We start from the raw sequence: 14,411 nt of genomic DNA, 5'->3' as shown, positions 1-14,411 counted from the left end.
TGCTCTGCGGATATTTTAAAGAAGTCACATAGAGGCTTCTTTTTATGCTAGAGCAGGTGTGAACTCAATTCCACTCTTAAACTAGTATCAGCTCAGCTGAGAGAACAACCGTAAATTTTTATTTCAGAACTAAATGAAACTCAGGAGGGTATGGGGCAAATTCTCATTAACTATTAAAATGCCTTTAAAAGACTGTGAGCAAGGATGCTTCTGTTTTATTTTGAATTTGGTGTTGAAACTATCTATAGAATTATGCAATGAAAGGAAAATGCAATCACGAAAGTATACATAAACAGTTTTATTTTTGAACAAAAAATTTCATAGAGCTCTTCCCCCCATTTGAAACTGGGGTTCAAATGGAAAGTGGCTTGTTTCAAGATCACCAAAAAATTATTCAGCAAATTACTGTTTAGTAGGTCAGTATTTTCCCATAACTAGTTACTACGATGCCTATCGGAGGTTGCCCGACAGCTACGTAAGTGGTCTGCCAAGATATTTTAATATTTATGCTCCCTGCATCTCAATTTACAAACAATATTTGTGAGACCATCAATAACTATGGAAAAGGAAAACTGTGCACTAAAAAAAAAAATACATACACACAATATGAAGTATGAATTTGATCCTGTCAGAAGACCAATGCTTACGGCTTCAAAAATATGGATATTGGGCTCATTTCCAATTACTGAGAAAGTTCTGAAGGAGACAGAGTCACCAGTAAATTTTCCTCCATGATTTGGTATTGCCCAATTAAGTATAATCACTTACACATAAAGAGTTTGTGCTTGCATCAAAAGCATTCAGGTTTGGCTACTGAACTGTTACAAGTACAGCGTGGTCTGAACAGCCAAGGTGAAGAAAAGGCGGGAGCAATTAGTAACCTAGTAATTTCAGACTTAGACAGCCACGCCAATGCTGGTAACATAACTCTAGAAAATTGTACTTTGTGACCAGAATGCTCTGAAATTAGCTTTTTATGCGTCTCTTTCTCTCATCTTTCTCTTCTTTTGTCTCCCCCTCCTCCAACAAACATTATCAGATATTACACACTGTCTGTTTTCATTCAGCTTTAATATGGCCCACGAGGGGGTGGCATTTAATTAATCACTTCCACGTTTTTGCCAAAAGTCACTACATGATTCTCAAGTTTGCATATCACTTTTGCCAAGCTGGTCAGACCCACTGAACAGAAAAGCAGTCTAGATAAAATAAAAGTAGGTATAATTACAATTTACAGTAACAGAATTTAAATGCCAGGTGCTTTTCATGTTACTTCATTTAAACACAGAGCAACTCCTCAGATGAAAAATTCAACCAGAGCACTCAAAAGGGCTCAAGATCACAAAACTGGAGAGTAGCAAGCTGGGAGTCACGTCCAGCTGAAAACAAGCCTCGCTCAGCCCACCACCCTCCACTTTTCCCATATGAGAGCTTTAGTGGGATTTTCAACCTATAGGAAAGTTTTAAATGTTTTCTTTTAAACATAAACAAAATAAATGCCTGTATTTTACAACAAACAGCTGTATTTTAAAGTGAGCTTCCTTACGGTTTTTCCTATTAACAAACGTGTCAAGGAACTGAGGAGTGAGTGATAAGCAATCGTCAAAATGAAAAATTTTGGGGCTCTATCTGTTTAGTGCTTGGGAATAAGTTTAATTTAATCCCAATCTATGCTCCATACATTTTGCAACTGTCAGTCAATAGACCTGATATTCTGCAAAAGGAAACAAAATGAGATCAACTAAATACCTCTCTCTATTCAAAAATAATACATCTTTCCTTAGAAAGACTCAGAAACCCTTGAGAGTGAAGGGAACAAGAGAACAATCAAATACAGAGGCCACATTCTGTGCCAAACTTCTCAAAAGAAGAGTGAACTGAAATGGAAGAAGATTGTCTCCAATACCTTCCCGAACACATGGAAGGTATGTGTAATAGTATCTCCTTGGTGGAAAGCATCCTACCTAATGGTTACTCCATTATTCAGATGACCTACAAGGCAGGTGGAAAAATCTCAACTTGTCAGTCGGCCTGCTCGCCTCACCACTCCGACATCCCACCAAGGCGACTTCAGCCAGTGTAACAAAGAAACTTGAGAACATTTAAGTTGGAGAGAAAAAGGGCTAGAAGAAAACATTTCACAAGGGGGCATATCTGAATTCAACAAAGTTGTCACACAAAAAAGGTACTTACTTTATATGATTACTGTTTTGGCTGAGAAAGAAATCTTTCCATTTTGGTCTTGATGTTTAGAGAACTGAATATTCTATACTATCTCCACCTGTTCTTGCCTTCTGTTCCAATCTCATTAGAAAGTAAGGTGTTTTAAAACTGCTATCACCCAAGACCCAAAGAAAGTAGATTTTTTAATTAATTACAGACAAAAGTGACAGAGTACCAATGTCTGCAGCCTTGCAATGCCATAAGATAGTAGTCACAGAGCAGAGCAGTTCTGACAGTCTGTCACCTCATGGCTCTGCTCACAGTGACTGAGGGTGTGTGTGTGTGTGTGTGTGTGTGTGTGTGTGTGTGTGTGACGTTACTATCTTCACCTTAGTGTGTGTGTGTGTCTGGCATTACTATCTTCACCTTAGAAGCACAAAGGTTGTGGCTCATGAGAAATCCATCTAAAGTCCCATCACCACGAGGGTGACCCCTTTCCTAGCCTTCCATTCCATGATGCCCCTCAAGACTCATAGTGCTTAAAACTGAGTACTTTTGCTTCTTTGGGCCTAACGCATGGTATAATGTGAACACAGAAAATAGGCTTATTTGTATGGAAGGTCAATATAGCACTTAAGGTAGACAAACTTTCATGGACGTTAGGCTCACAGACCCTGTAACTGCACTGACGGTTTCTCCTGGAGCTGAGGGGCAATGAGAGGTTTGAGAAATGCAGTGTTTAATCCCCTGCCCAAGGAGCCAATCAAGAATTACATTCTCTGGTTAATGCTACCACAGGCATATTTTAAGTGTTAAGCTTATGCCGAATTCAAAGAAACCATCTTTCCAATAAAAAACAAGAGAAAAACTTGACTATAAAATAAAAACAGCACTGTTTGTTTCACATCCAGCTTACCTTTCACGATAGATGGTCTTTCCTCCTGCCTATATTCTCACTGGCCTGATTCACGCCATGGTTGTGTTCAGCAGTGGTAGGCGCCTTCTAGCCAAAAGCTGGATCCAGCTCTCACCACAATTTCATGCAGCCTTGGCATGTGGACTAAAATTAAATGTTGTTTTTCGGCTGCACCTAATCCTTCATATTAAAGATCAACAAATACAACTGTATACATATCAAAATAAAAAAGGGTTTTTTTTGCCCCAGGCAGTGGGCATTTTTGTCTAGTGCTTCACGGGAGCATGGCAGGCTGTTGGAAATAAATTCCTAGGAGACTGTCTGGCAAGGGAACAAGCCATCGCTTGTAGTGGCCGGTCCGGGGCCCTTGCTGCTCCAGGCCTGCTCTGGATGGCTGCAAAAGGAGCCTGTGGGAGTGGGCACTGGACTGAAGCTCTGCCAACGACCACCAAAGGGACTGGGGAAGAGGCTGGTGGCTGCAGCTACGGACCTGCTGCTCAGGGTGCTCTGGGTAGCACAGCAGGAATTCAAGCCAGAGACCTGAAAGTAAAGGTGCTAGGTGATTCGGACATAAAGATGGTTGATTCTGGCAAGCTACTGCCTCGCTCAACGGATGAGGACGCTGAAGGCACCGTCCCGGAAGATGAAATGAGGACAGCATGCCTCAGACTCCTTCTGCCTGCGCAGGGCTCTCATGCCTGGACTGCTTCTTTCTTCCTCATTTCAATACCTTATTTTCTATTCCATGTCTTTTTGTCTTTCTCTCTAATTTGCTGGCCAGAATTTAGAGCTGAAGCCTATTTTTATATTTTGCCTTTTATATTACATGAAAGTTTTGAGACCTGTTCTTAATTTTCAAAACTGTTAAGTTGAAAATTATATATTTTTCTCTTAAAAGAAACGAAGTAAACCCTGTAAGTTGCTAAGCTGACATGAATTCTCAACTCTTTTCTGTCCCCTTCCATTGCAAGGCTGGAGAAGCTACTGTGTACATTCCCATCCCCCTGCCAAAATTTTGCTGCTGGAGGTGGCCATGGAATATAGGTATGGAGGGAGGGGACTCCCACCACTGGGCTCACCTTTCCCTACATCTTACGGCATCAAGCCCAAACTTGATACCTGAGGCTGTGACAATCATCCTGAGACAATGAGGGAAAGGACAAAAGAGACACTGAAATACCAGCCTTGACATCACTGAGCTGCAAACCAATTCTAGCAGTGGCCTACCACCAGACATGAAGTATGAGAAAAAATGTTCTTAAACCACCATTCGTCATATTGTCCATTACTTCCAAGCCAAGCATTCCAACCTGATACAAACTGCTTTGGACTTTTACTTGACTCTAAATGATTTATTTTCTCGTAGAGTCAACAACAACTTTCTGTATGACAAATCTTCCTCTGGTATTTAGAGGATCTATGCTTTTCTGTTAACTATAGTTTTCAAGTAACAGTTTTCTGGCATCAGTTCTTCTAAATGTTGTAAAACCTGGTTTAGTCCACCTAGTTTGACTATAAAATGTTTGATTATCACAGCATTAATTATGCTTTACCCCAGAGTATGGGAGGTTGAATAGAAAGGGAAGAAGACCAATGAAAGAGGAACAGAAATATTTATTGACTGGACAAGAGGAAATAAGTTATCTGCATACTGGAAACACTCAACTTTTTTCAGTAGCCTTTAAAAAATATTGATTTTATTTATTTCCTTTTATAAGTAAAATAATTTATGGTGTGTTTATTGAAAATTGTAAACTACCACACTGGATTATGGTCTATTTCCTCACATTATACAGTCAAAGGACACAGTACCATAGAGCAACTTTCTATATGACTGCTCTGGTTTAAGGTTTTCTTCGCGATACAGTGAGATGTGGACCTGCCTTTAATTTATGGGCTTTTCATTCAGGGTTTAAACCCTATGTATCTGATTCGCTGATTTATTCATGAATGAAACCACGCAACAGCCGTTTACTGAGTTCCTACAACTCTGCCAAGCATTGGTCCACGCATAATACTCTTTGCCTGCTGATGCAACTTAATAGGTTATTATTTTATCCTCAATCAATCTAATCATTCAAATATAGATTTGGAATGAGTTGAGGTAGAAAAGAAACATCCATTTGAATCAGGCTTCAAAAATTACACTTGGAAATCGTTATCTCTAGCAAAGTTACTTGAAGGTGTCATAAAATAGAGATGAATGGATTAAAAAGAACGATCAAACATCTCTAAAGATAAAATACAGTATAAGGATAAAATGGCATACCTAAAAGATCAATGAACCATTACATAAGAAAATTACCTCAGAGATCATCTAAAGGTCTGTTCCACCCTCAATTTAAAGATGTGAAAAGTAGCTGACCTGAGGACCCACAGGCAGTTGTAGCAAAACACAGAATAGAAAAGTCAGTTCTGAGTCCCAGACTTAGCTCAAAATCAGGATTAATAAGACCACTCAGAATGACACTTAGTCATGTTTGTTAATATTTTCAGAAGACATTTTAAGTTTAACATGTTAAAATAACAAAACTCCCAAAGAAAATTAACAACAAATAGACCACAAGTGAACATTTCTTCTCTCAGAAATTGCTTGTTCCCACATTATCAGTCCAACAGAAAACAGATGATATCAAGATAACCTCCAACTAAAAAGTGTCATAAAAAAAGACAGTGAAAATGCACAGCCATCCCTAACTATGAACTTGCAAGCATCCTGACACCAGTCTCTAACTTCAGAATACTTTAAAAGTAAACTAAAATTTCTGGGAGCTGGCATCCATGTTCACGATTCCATTTTCTAGAAGTTACTAAAATATTATTTGAACTCTGGCACTTTTGAACCTCAATTACTTGCCATTAGTGTACAGGTTTTGTTATTTTCAATATTTATATTCCCGCATGGAAAAAAAAAAAAATCTGACCATGAGGTCAAGTTGAATCTTACCCATGCTTTGAAAAAGCTATGTTTCTCTGTGGTCATTCTTTTCCTTTGTAGGTTAAGGTTTTCAAAAACAGTTTTCCTAGTAAGAGCCTCTTCGTTGGGTATTTCCAGTTTTACAATGAAAAGAAAAACTCCCTGTGTTAGCATCTACTCACATTTGCCGTTTTACAAGAAGAGTGTGCCACAAGCCTCTGCCACTGGGATTTGAAAATGCTCACAACACTTCACCTTTATGCTAGGCTAAACTCAGGGTAGTCATAAACACTTTGAAGTAATACAAACCTAAATATTCCTGCTAGGCTAAGGGAGCAGTGGAACCGAATTATAATGAGCTAGCAGCTGTCACAATATGACCACAGTAACCAAATCAAAATATCAACTGCTAACCCAGATGAGATTCAAAGGTCATCCTATAAGCCAGCAGCTTTCTTCAGCTCTGCGGAAACCTCGATCTAATCCTGCAGTAAAATGTTCCATTGAACTAGCTTAGAAACCAGTTACTTGATGGTGGAAAATTATTTAGTGCACTGGTAGAGTACCATTAGGGGAACTAGAACCAAATACCACAATAAGGAAACCGAATCATTCACAAAGGGACATGTAAAAACACAGCAGCTGATGGTGAACTCAGCTGCACCCAACCATACAGAAGTATCACTTTTCAAATCCTTCATTCACCAATGCGTGTCTATAATCTTATTGGCAACTTGCTCATTCAAACAATCTGGTTTTCAATTAAGGCCCTGGAACAATAGAAGGAAAATGCATGCTAAGATCTTTCCTTGGATCAAAAAGTTTTAGCTAGAAAATATATTGTATCCTATTGTATAAATATTTGGACAATTACCTGCAAAAGTTTAATGCTTGGCAAAAAAAACACAACAAAAAAACTGGAAAATTTTTCAAAATCCATACTCTTTGCATATAGTTTTTGCCAGGATTTTCAAAATATTCCACAGCATCTAGTTCTCTTCAAAACAACCCTCAGACCCAGGACCCTTCTGCCCTATTAGCATATTCTGGGCACTCCCCACTGACCACCTGTAAAGGTTTAATCTAACTGTTTAAAGCAGCAGCAAGTAAGTGTCCACCAAATCAAGTGTACATTATTACGAATAATCATAGGGAGGGACAAGGAAGACGTGCTCCGTTTTCTCTTCGATACAAAACAGGACGTAGAAATTCAAACAAGTCAAAATGCAAACTGGTTTGTCTCTACCCAGTGAAAGCAACGAGTGAGGACTCAGGAAATGTCAGGTAAAATAGTATGTCAATTGGCCAGTGCAGGCAGTCAGGTAGATGACTCTGGGATTAAATTTCTCACCTCCTCCAGACTCCCCCAGACCAACCGAAAAACAAAAACCAATGCATACTTATTCAAAAAACAAACAAACAAAAAAGCTAGGGGCTTGCTGCTTTGTTTATTTTAATTACGTTCTTCTTTAAAGGATGGACACTATACAACTTCCAAAACTTTGTATGGCAACTCTAACTACAGACAGCGATGGAAGGAGTCGTGCAACCTTACAAACCAAGAGGTGTCATTAATTCTAGCGTAACAGGCGTGTGTGTGCACACATATGCACTAGTGCACTTGTGTTCCTTTGTTTATTTTTAGTTTAGAGATTCATAAACTATCAAACAGGGTGCTATATTCAGATAGGCAAGCTTATTTCTACAAGGAAAAATTAATGGAGACACTCTATCACTCTTATAGATTATAACCCATTTTGCATAAATTTGAAATATACAAATAAATTGAGTTTTATTATTTTGGTGCCAAACATAAGGATTATATTACAAACCTATAACATTTATGCAAAACCATTCCTGTGAAATCAAAGAGTTCAAAATTGTAAAAAAAAAAAAAAAGAGAGAGTTTTGTGACTGTAAGAGTTTATGAGCAAATGTTAGCGATGCTTACATTATTTCTCCAAAATAGTGTGCTGCCATAAAGCACAAAATATATAATATTAATTCACTCCCAAAAGGAAAGAGTGGTTCATTACTTTTTTCTTTCCCTGTAATAAACTAAATATCACTAAACTGAACAGTTTAAAAAAAAAATCAGGTCATCTGCAGTTAATAACTCTTTCCCGTAAAATTAGTGTCACTTATTTCTGTAGCAGACGCCTAATTCAGTTGCAGGCCTGATTGATTTGACAATAGAGAATCTGGTCCAATAAAGTGGCTGATTTATTTCTGATGCTATAGCTTTTACCCTAATGTGACATCACAGTAAAATTAAGTCACTGACATGTAAAGAAATCCTTTGTAATCTTAATGAAAACTAAAGATTCTGAGAGCGGATATTGGAGTCCTGTCAAAAACTTACATTAAAGTCTAATACCTTCTTTTGGTAGAATGAGAATTTCCACAAAGATCATAATGAAGAATAAGAATTTGGACACAAAGAACAGTTTAGAATATACCATATATTCTGAGTTCAAATTGTTCACGACACTATTAGATCTTATTTTGTCTTTGTCTCCCTTTGTAAATTGGTTGCCTTTAGTATCTTGAAGGTGACCTATCGTCTCTTTGCAAAGATGCAGCATAGCACCAAGCATCGCTCATCTCAAAAGTGGTTTCATTTTAAATCAACAGCAGCTTGAGTCAAATCAATGAGAACCTTTGTTCCCGAATCTAGCCCTGAGATCCTCAAGCCAATCACGAAGGCGTTTGGGATGTGAGAAATTACAAGGGTGAGAAGAGTTTTTAATGCAGCATCATAGTTCTTTAAAAATATTTTTAAAAAATTCTTCTCCAAACTAAAAATGCAAGGTATTTCAGAGTGTTTAAGTGCCTTTTTCTCCCTTTTTCCTTTTTTGCACAGTGCGCCATGCCCTCTCGCTCTGAGGGTGACTTTCCTGACCCCAGTCTGACACTGCACCGTTAATGTCAGATAAACCATTTAGCCCAAGCACAATTCTTTTCTGTGCAAAAATCTGCTTGAGGTGGAAAATGTAGCAGTTTGTAAACAATAAAGAGCCATGTTTCAGACCAGACAGCTTATCTAACAGAGAAGTCCTTTCATTGGGAACAGTGGGTGGGAGCCTCCGGACATACTAGCATTTCCTATCACAATGCAGGAGACTGTCTTGGCCTCCATATTTAAGCGTTTAATGGGAAGGAGGGCAGACAGGATAAAAGAACACAGCTGACATCGACTTTCAGCTTAAACAACAACTAAGTGAAAAGAACTCTTTTCCCTCCAGCTCTAGACTCTCAGCCACTTATATTTTAAACACTATTTGGACTGCAAAAACAAATTTGGTTTGTAAAACAGTTGCCCATGAGGACACATGAACAAGAAGAATTATTTAATATCTTTGTATTGCTTGGTGTATTCTGTAATATTAATTTATCAACAAGGTACTCTTGATCCATTCTTTGGAAAGCTTTTATTCATGCATGTAACAAACTTCTAAATAGAGGAAGTAGTTTATTTATTGTGTTTTACTTACTTTATTCATCAGAGGATAGTTATAGAATCTTCTAAGGAAGTTTTTTAATATACTCTTTAAGTGCTACTTCTCAAGATTCATATTTTCAAATTAATTTGTTATTCTATTTTATGAAGTTGGGTGACGATGAATAGAGAAGTGATGGCAGTAGAATTTAAAATTATTACTAGTCATTGAAGAGTCCATAGCTGTTCTTTAAATTTTAAGTTGACAAATGTATCTAGTCATATGCATCTGTATATCCTGAAAACAGGAAACGTGTTGCAACTTCCTATAGACAATTGATGAAAAACTGGGATTCTTGTTTTAGCTACAAAGTTAAAACATAAATATGAACTTTACCATCTTAAAGTAAAACAAAACAAAAACACACAAATACAAGAACAACCTACGATCAAAGACAACTTTGTGGTTCTCAAGGTTGGGACACTTAAAGGAACAAACATATGATATATTATCCATTAAAAACAAATTGTTAGTATTTCTCTGCTTTGTCTATTTTGTGTTAAATGTTGAAATTCCTTTAGGTGGATTTAATGGTGATTTTTGAAGTAAAAAAAAAAAAAAGACTGAGATTCAAGGACTACCTACACCTTAAACAACAAGTATAGTTCCAAGGTTTAAATATTGAGAGTTCTTTAGAAACATTTGCAATTATGGTTTCAAACTGATATAATTATGGCTGTGTTTTTCCTTGGAGTATGGTCCAACAGCTTGTGCCAAGAAATTAACTTCCTTTATTGATGGATTCACAATAGAATTGGCCAAGTTGAGAGATTTACTAATATTGTTAAAAACTCACATTTATTAGAACAAAGATCTTTTTTTTTCCAATCAAATGTAAGGTTAACCAGCTTTAGAGACCTTTTCAGCCATTATGAATTATCTTTTTGTTGCTTAAGTTATTGCTGTTCAACAAACATCCTATAGGACAGTCAGAGCAGAAAATTACGCTAAGGAAGCCACCAGAAAGGGCGTGCCGGAACTTGTGGTGTCTCAAACACAGCTCACTTCCAGTAAAGCAGGATGACAACTGCCTAGACCACTAGCACTCAAGTTCACGCCTTAAATACACAACCAGATTTTACAATTCAACTTGAACCCACCACTCCTCTGATTGGTGCACACTAAAACCTAGTAAGCCCATTACACCTATTATTAAAGGGGTGTCCATAACCCCTTATAATAAAAATTCACAGCTAATATTGACTATATCACGTTGCCAACTGGCAGGCCGAATGACCTTTTTATTTTAAATCTTCACAACTTTGATTTCATCAACCTTAACTTAGAAAACTGCTGCAGTGCTGAAATGACAATAAATGCTTTGTGTCTAAGGAGACAAAATTTCCATGTAGATGTGGTATCACTGAAATTCTGTAATTCTACATGGTCGTAATACTTAGTTCTTCATGCGCTATTACCAAATATAGACTGTCAATATTTTCCTGCAATTTAAAATTATGATACTGAACTGACTGGAGATGCAAGTTCCTAAAAACAGAACCTCTGTCTGGGCTTGTGTTCTCCCTCCCATGGTAAAACGTATTAATTTAAAAAAAAAAATATCAGATTAATTTAAAATGTGTCTTACTTTGTATTCTGGAATTGACAAAAGGTGGAGAGAGATTGTCGTGTGACCCAAGGTCCCTGCTGGTCATATGGTCATAGGGAGTCCCATCTCCATAGTTCTGTAAATAAAATAACAGCGTGTTTCAATTTTACATTAAAAAAAAAAATCAGCATGTACATATGCCCCCAAAGCAATTGGAGTCCACCATTCCGACCTGGGAAGCTCATGATAGGGAACCTGCCTCTTCACGGGTGCGGTGGGTAAATGAGGGATCGAGAGTCTGCAGAGTTCAGTTTTCCTCATAACTACTGTGAAATCCAGGGAATAATCACAGTACCAACTACATGACGCTGTTGATGTGATTAAGTGAAATAATGTATGTAAAACACCTGACACATAAAATATGTTGTAAATATTAAAAGTTGTTATTTTGATAAGCCAACATTATTTTTAAAAAGTAGAACAAGGTCGTGCTATAAAAGAAAATTTCCCATAGCCTGCAATGAATTGCTTTTGGAAGACCAAGGTAAAGCCTTTTCAATAGCAACATTTGGTTTTTATGATACTGAAATTTCAGTGTTTTGGGTATAGTTGTTGTGATTATAAGACAACTGTATCATTCTATTAGGGAATTAACACATAGAATGTTAAAATTATTACAATACGACTATGAACGAACATCGAAACTTTAGCATAAATTAGTACTTCTGGATTTGAACAAAGTGCGTCACAAAAGAATGGTTTTAAATCAGACATTACTTTTTGGCAGGAATTTGTCACTATTATGATTAACTCATTGTTTTAATGGTAATTTAAAATTAAAATAATGTTTTCAAACTGCCCAGTCACTTATTTTAATGGAGGAATTTGATAACATATAGGAAAGAAAATCATCTATATTATATGGTTCAAATTTCAGTCTACTAAAGTTCATTAAGTAACCCCCCCCCCCAATAAAAAAAAAGTCATTCTGCTCAGCTGGTTGCACTGCCCATAAAGACTAAGTGAAATTTACTCAGAGGTGTCAGTTGGCATGTTATCGAAAGGGCAGACTCTGCCCACACAAAAAAGACGGATGTTGTATGAAAAATGAAAACGCATGTCACCTCACGAAAGAATAAATGGAACCCTTAACATTCCAAACAGCCCCATTTATAATTGCCTTTCCTCATTTATAAAAACTAACTTAAATGATACTGCGATCTAATGCTGTCGATATGTCAGTATATAGAAAGATGTCACATTGTAAACACCTAGCACTGGTTTTACATTCACTCATTCGACACTAGGCATTACATAATACTAATTATGATTTATTAAGTGTCCTCATCCTAGAGAGCATACTAAAAGCTTAATATACATTATCTAATTTAAACCTCAGCACAGTACTGCAAGGTAGTTGAAAATATCACCACTTTAAGATGAGAGAAGAGAGACTTAGCCTGGTTGTACAGGTCAAGTCACTCGCAATCATCTGCTTCATGCAAACTCTGGATTCAGAAAATATAAATTGCAAATACTGATTCAAACTTATTCACCAACATAGTCCCTGAAAACAGGGGCAGAACAGTTAATGAAAACTAAATAAAAGTCAGAATGATCCTAAATTGCCCTTGTTCTCAGAAATATAATTGAAAGTACTATGTATTAAACTGAGAAATCGCAAGACATGAAGTAAGGCTGAATGAACTAAACAATAGACAGAAGCACTGTCATCTTCTACACTCGCTGTCAGGGGAATGGATTTATTGCAAGTGCAGAGTGTAACATGAGGAGGAGGAAAGATTTCCTCAACTCATCCACATACCGCATTAGAATGTCAACCTCGACAGCTGCTGCAAGGGCTCAACAAAGTTACTGGGAAGCTTAGAGATCCTGCTGTCCCCTGAAGACTACAGTGAGAACCACGAGGCGAAAGGACAGGTGGAAATGGATAACTACGGCTTGCTGAAATGTCCTCATTTTGACAGCTTGATTACCTTCCTCGCCTCTTATGCCAAAACAGAGCCCTCCCCCAACCTTAAGTTTATGTGTGTACTTAAGAGTAACCTCCCTACAGAATGCTTCATCAATACAGCTGGTTGGGGGAGGTGAAGATGTGTGTTTAGCTATGTGCTCTATTTTTAATTTGCGGTATTATGTGCATATTATGAAAGCTGACATGAATTTTAGAGGGCCTAGAAATGATTCATCTGAAGACAGATTATATATCAAAAAGTACATATTTAAGTTGGAAGGAACATAAAAGATCCACTGGTTCTACTTCTTCATTGTACAAATTAGGAGAATGAAGATCAAAGAGGAAAAATGACATGCCCAAGGTCATATACATACAAAAACACATATTGCCTAACCACCCCACTCCCACCTCATTCCATGGTCTTCCCACTACACCCAAACTAATAAGCAAATCATGGAAGAAAACCATGAAAACGAGTAGCAAAAACCTGAGGCCAAATAGATGAATGAACCGAACTGGGGACCAAAGGTACTCCTAGTGGAATAATCACATGTTTACAAAGTGAAATCAACTGAGATTTATTATGCAGCTCATACTGGTGGGCTAGAATTTAGGTCGTCAGAATTATTCAGTCGTCTATTCACACCAATACATTACAAGGATACTAGGATTTTTTCCAAAGTCGTGCCATACTAGATCAATAACTGGCAAAATAAGGCCAAATATTTAATAAAGAGATTTTTCTCCTGGTTAGCAGACATGAAACAGGTGTCAAATTCAATAATAGCATCCCATAAGAGAATGAAGAAAAAACTCCAAACACAAGTTGATCCTCATTAAATTTGGTATGCATCTATATCTGTACAATTGTGTGTGTACGTGAGAGAAACTCACCTTCCGTTTGTCAATTTACATATGTGGGATGTCTGGTTGTGGGAAAAAAGATTAGATATACTTACCCTGGACGGACTTGGATGTCCTCCATTCCCCCAGGACCCTGAGCTACTTCTGTCTTCTACATCTAGGGACAAGAGAAAAGTTCTTTAGGCTTTCTGGCAATAATTCTTTCTTTTTGTATATGCACTTTTAAATTAATGTTTCAAATTAATCTCCTGTTGCCTTTAATTAAGAATCAGGCACGGGGCTAGTATGATGATAGTGGCTTCTGACCCATCTACTTAAATTAACTCATTTAAATTCACAGCAGAAATGAACTGGACCCTCAGGAACCAGAGGTATGAACATAAAATTACTTCCATCTTTCACAGTGTTGCACAGCCTCAACTTTTGTACATGTGAAACTGCTCTTAAAAGTTTTATTTAAATCTCTTGGACAAAATAAGTGTACAAATGCACTCACCCAACCTTAATACAAAACACACACACAA

The 14,411-nt window shown here is 37.3% G+C and overlaps 1 protein-coding gene across 23 annotated transcripts in view; it reads right to left on the bottom strand.

Moving 5' to 3' along the window:
* The window catches only part of TCF4 (transcription factor 4), a 345,626-nt gene that overhangs the window by 218,702 nt on the left and 112,513 nt on the right, over positions 1-14,411 (bottom strand). For 22 of the 23 annotated variants that reach the window (XM_019722094.2, XM_019722107.2, XM_074339930.1 and 19 more), the window contains 2 exons: positions 13,983-14,044; positions 11,085-11,181 (listed from right to left, as the gene is read on the bottom strand). The exons of the other annotated variant lie outside the window; for it this stretch is intronic. In XM_019722094.2, the coding sequence (XP_019577653.1) occupies positions 11,085-11,181; positions 13,983-14,044 (159 nt within the window). The remainder of the gene's footprint in view (positions 1-11,084; positions 11,182-13,982; positions 14,045-14,411) is intronic. 23 annotated transcript variants of the gene reach the window in all.

This window comes from Rhinolophus sinicus, linkage group LG09 (assembly GCF_036562045.2).
Source record: "Rhinolophus sinicus isolate RSC01 linkage group LG09, ASM3656204v1, whole genome shotgun sequence".
In the NCBI taxonomy this organism is placed as follows: Eukaryota; Metazoa; Chordata; class Mammalia; order Chiroptera; family Rhinolophidae; genus Rhinolophus; species Rhinolophus sinicus.
This window is presented reverse-complemented; position numbering and strand designations above follow the sequence as displayed.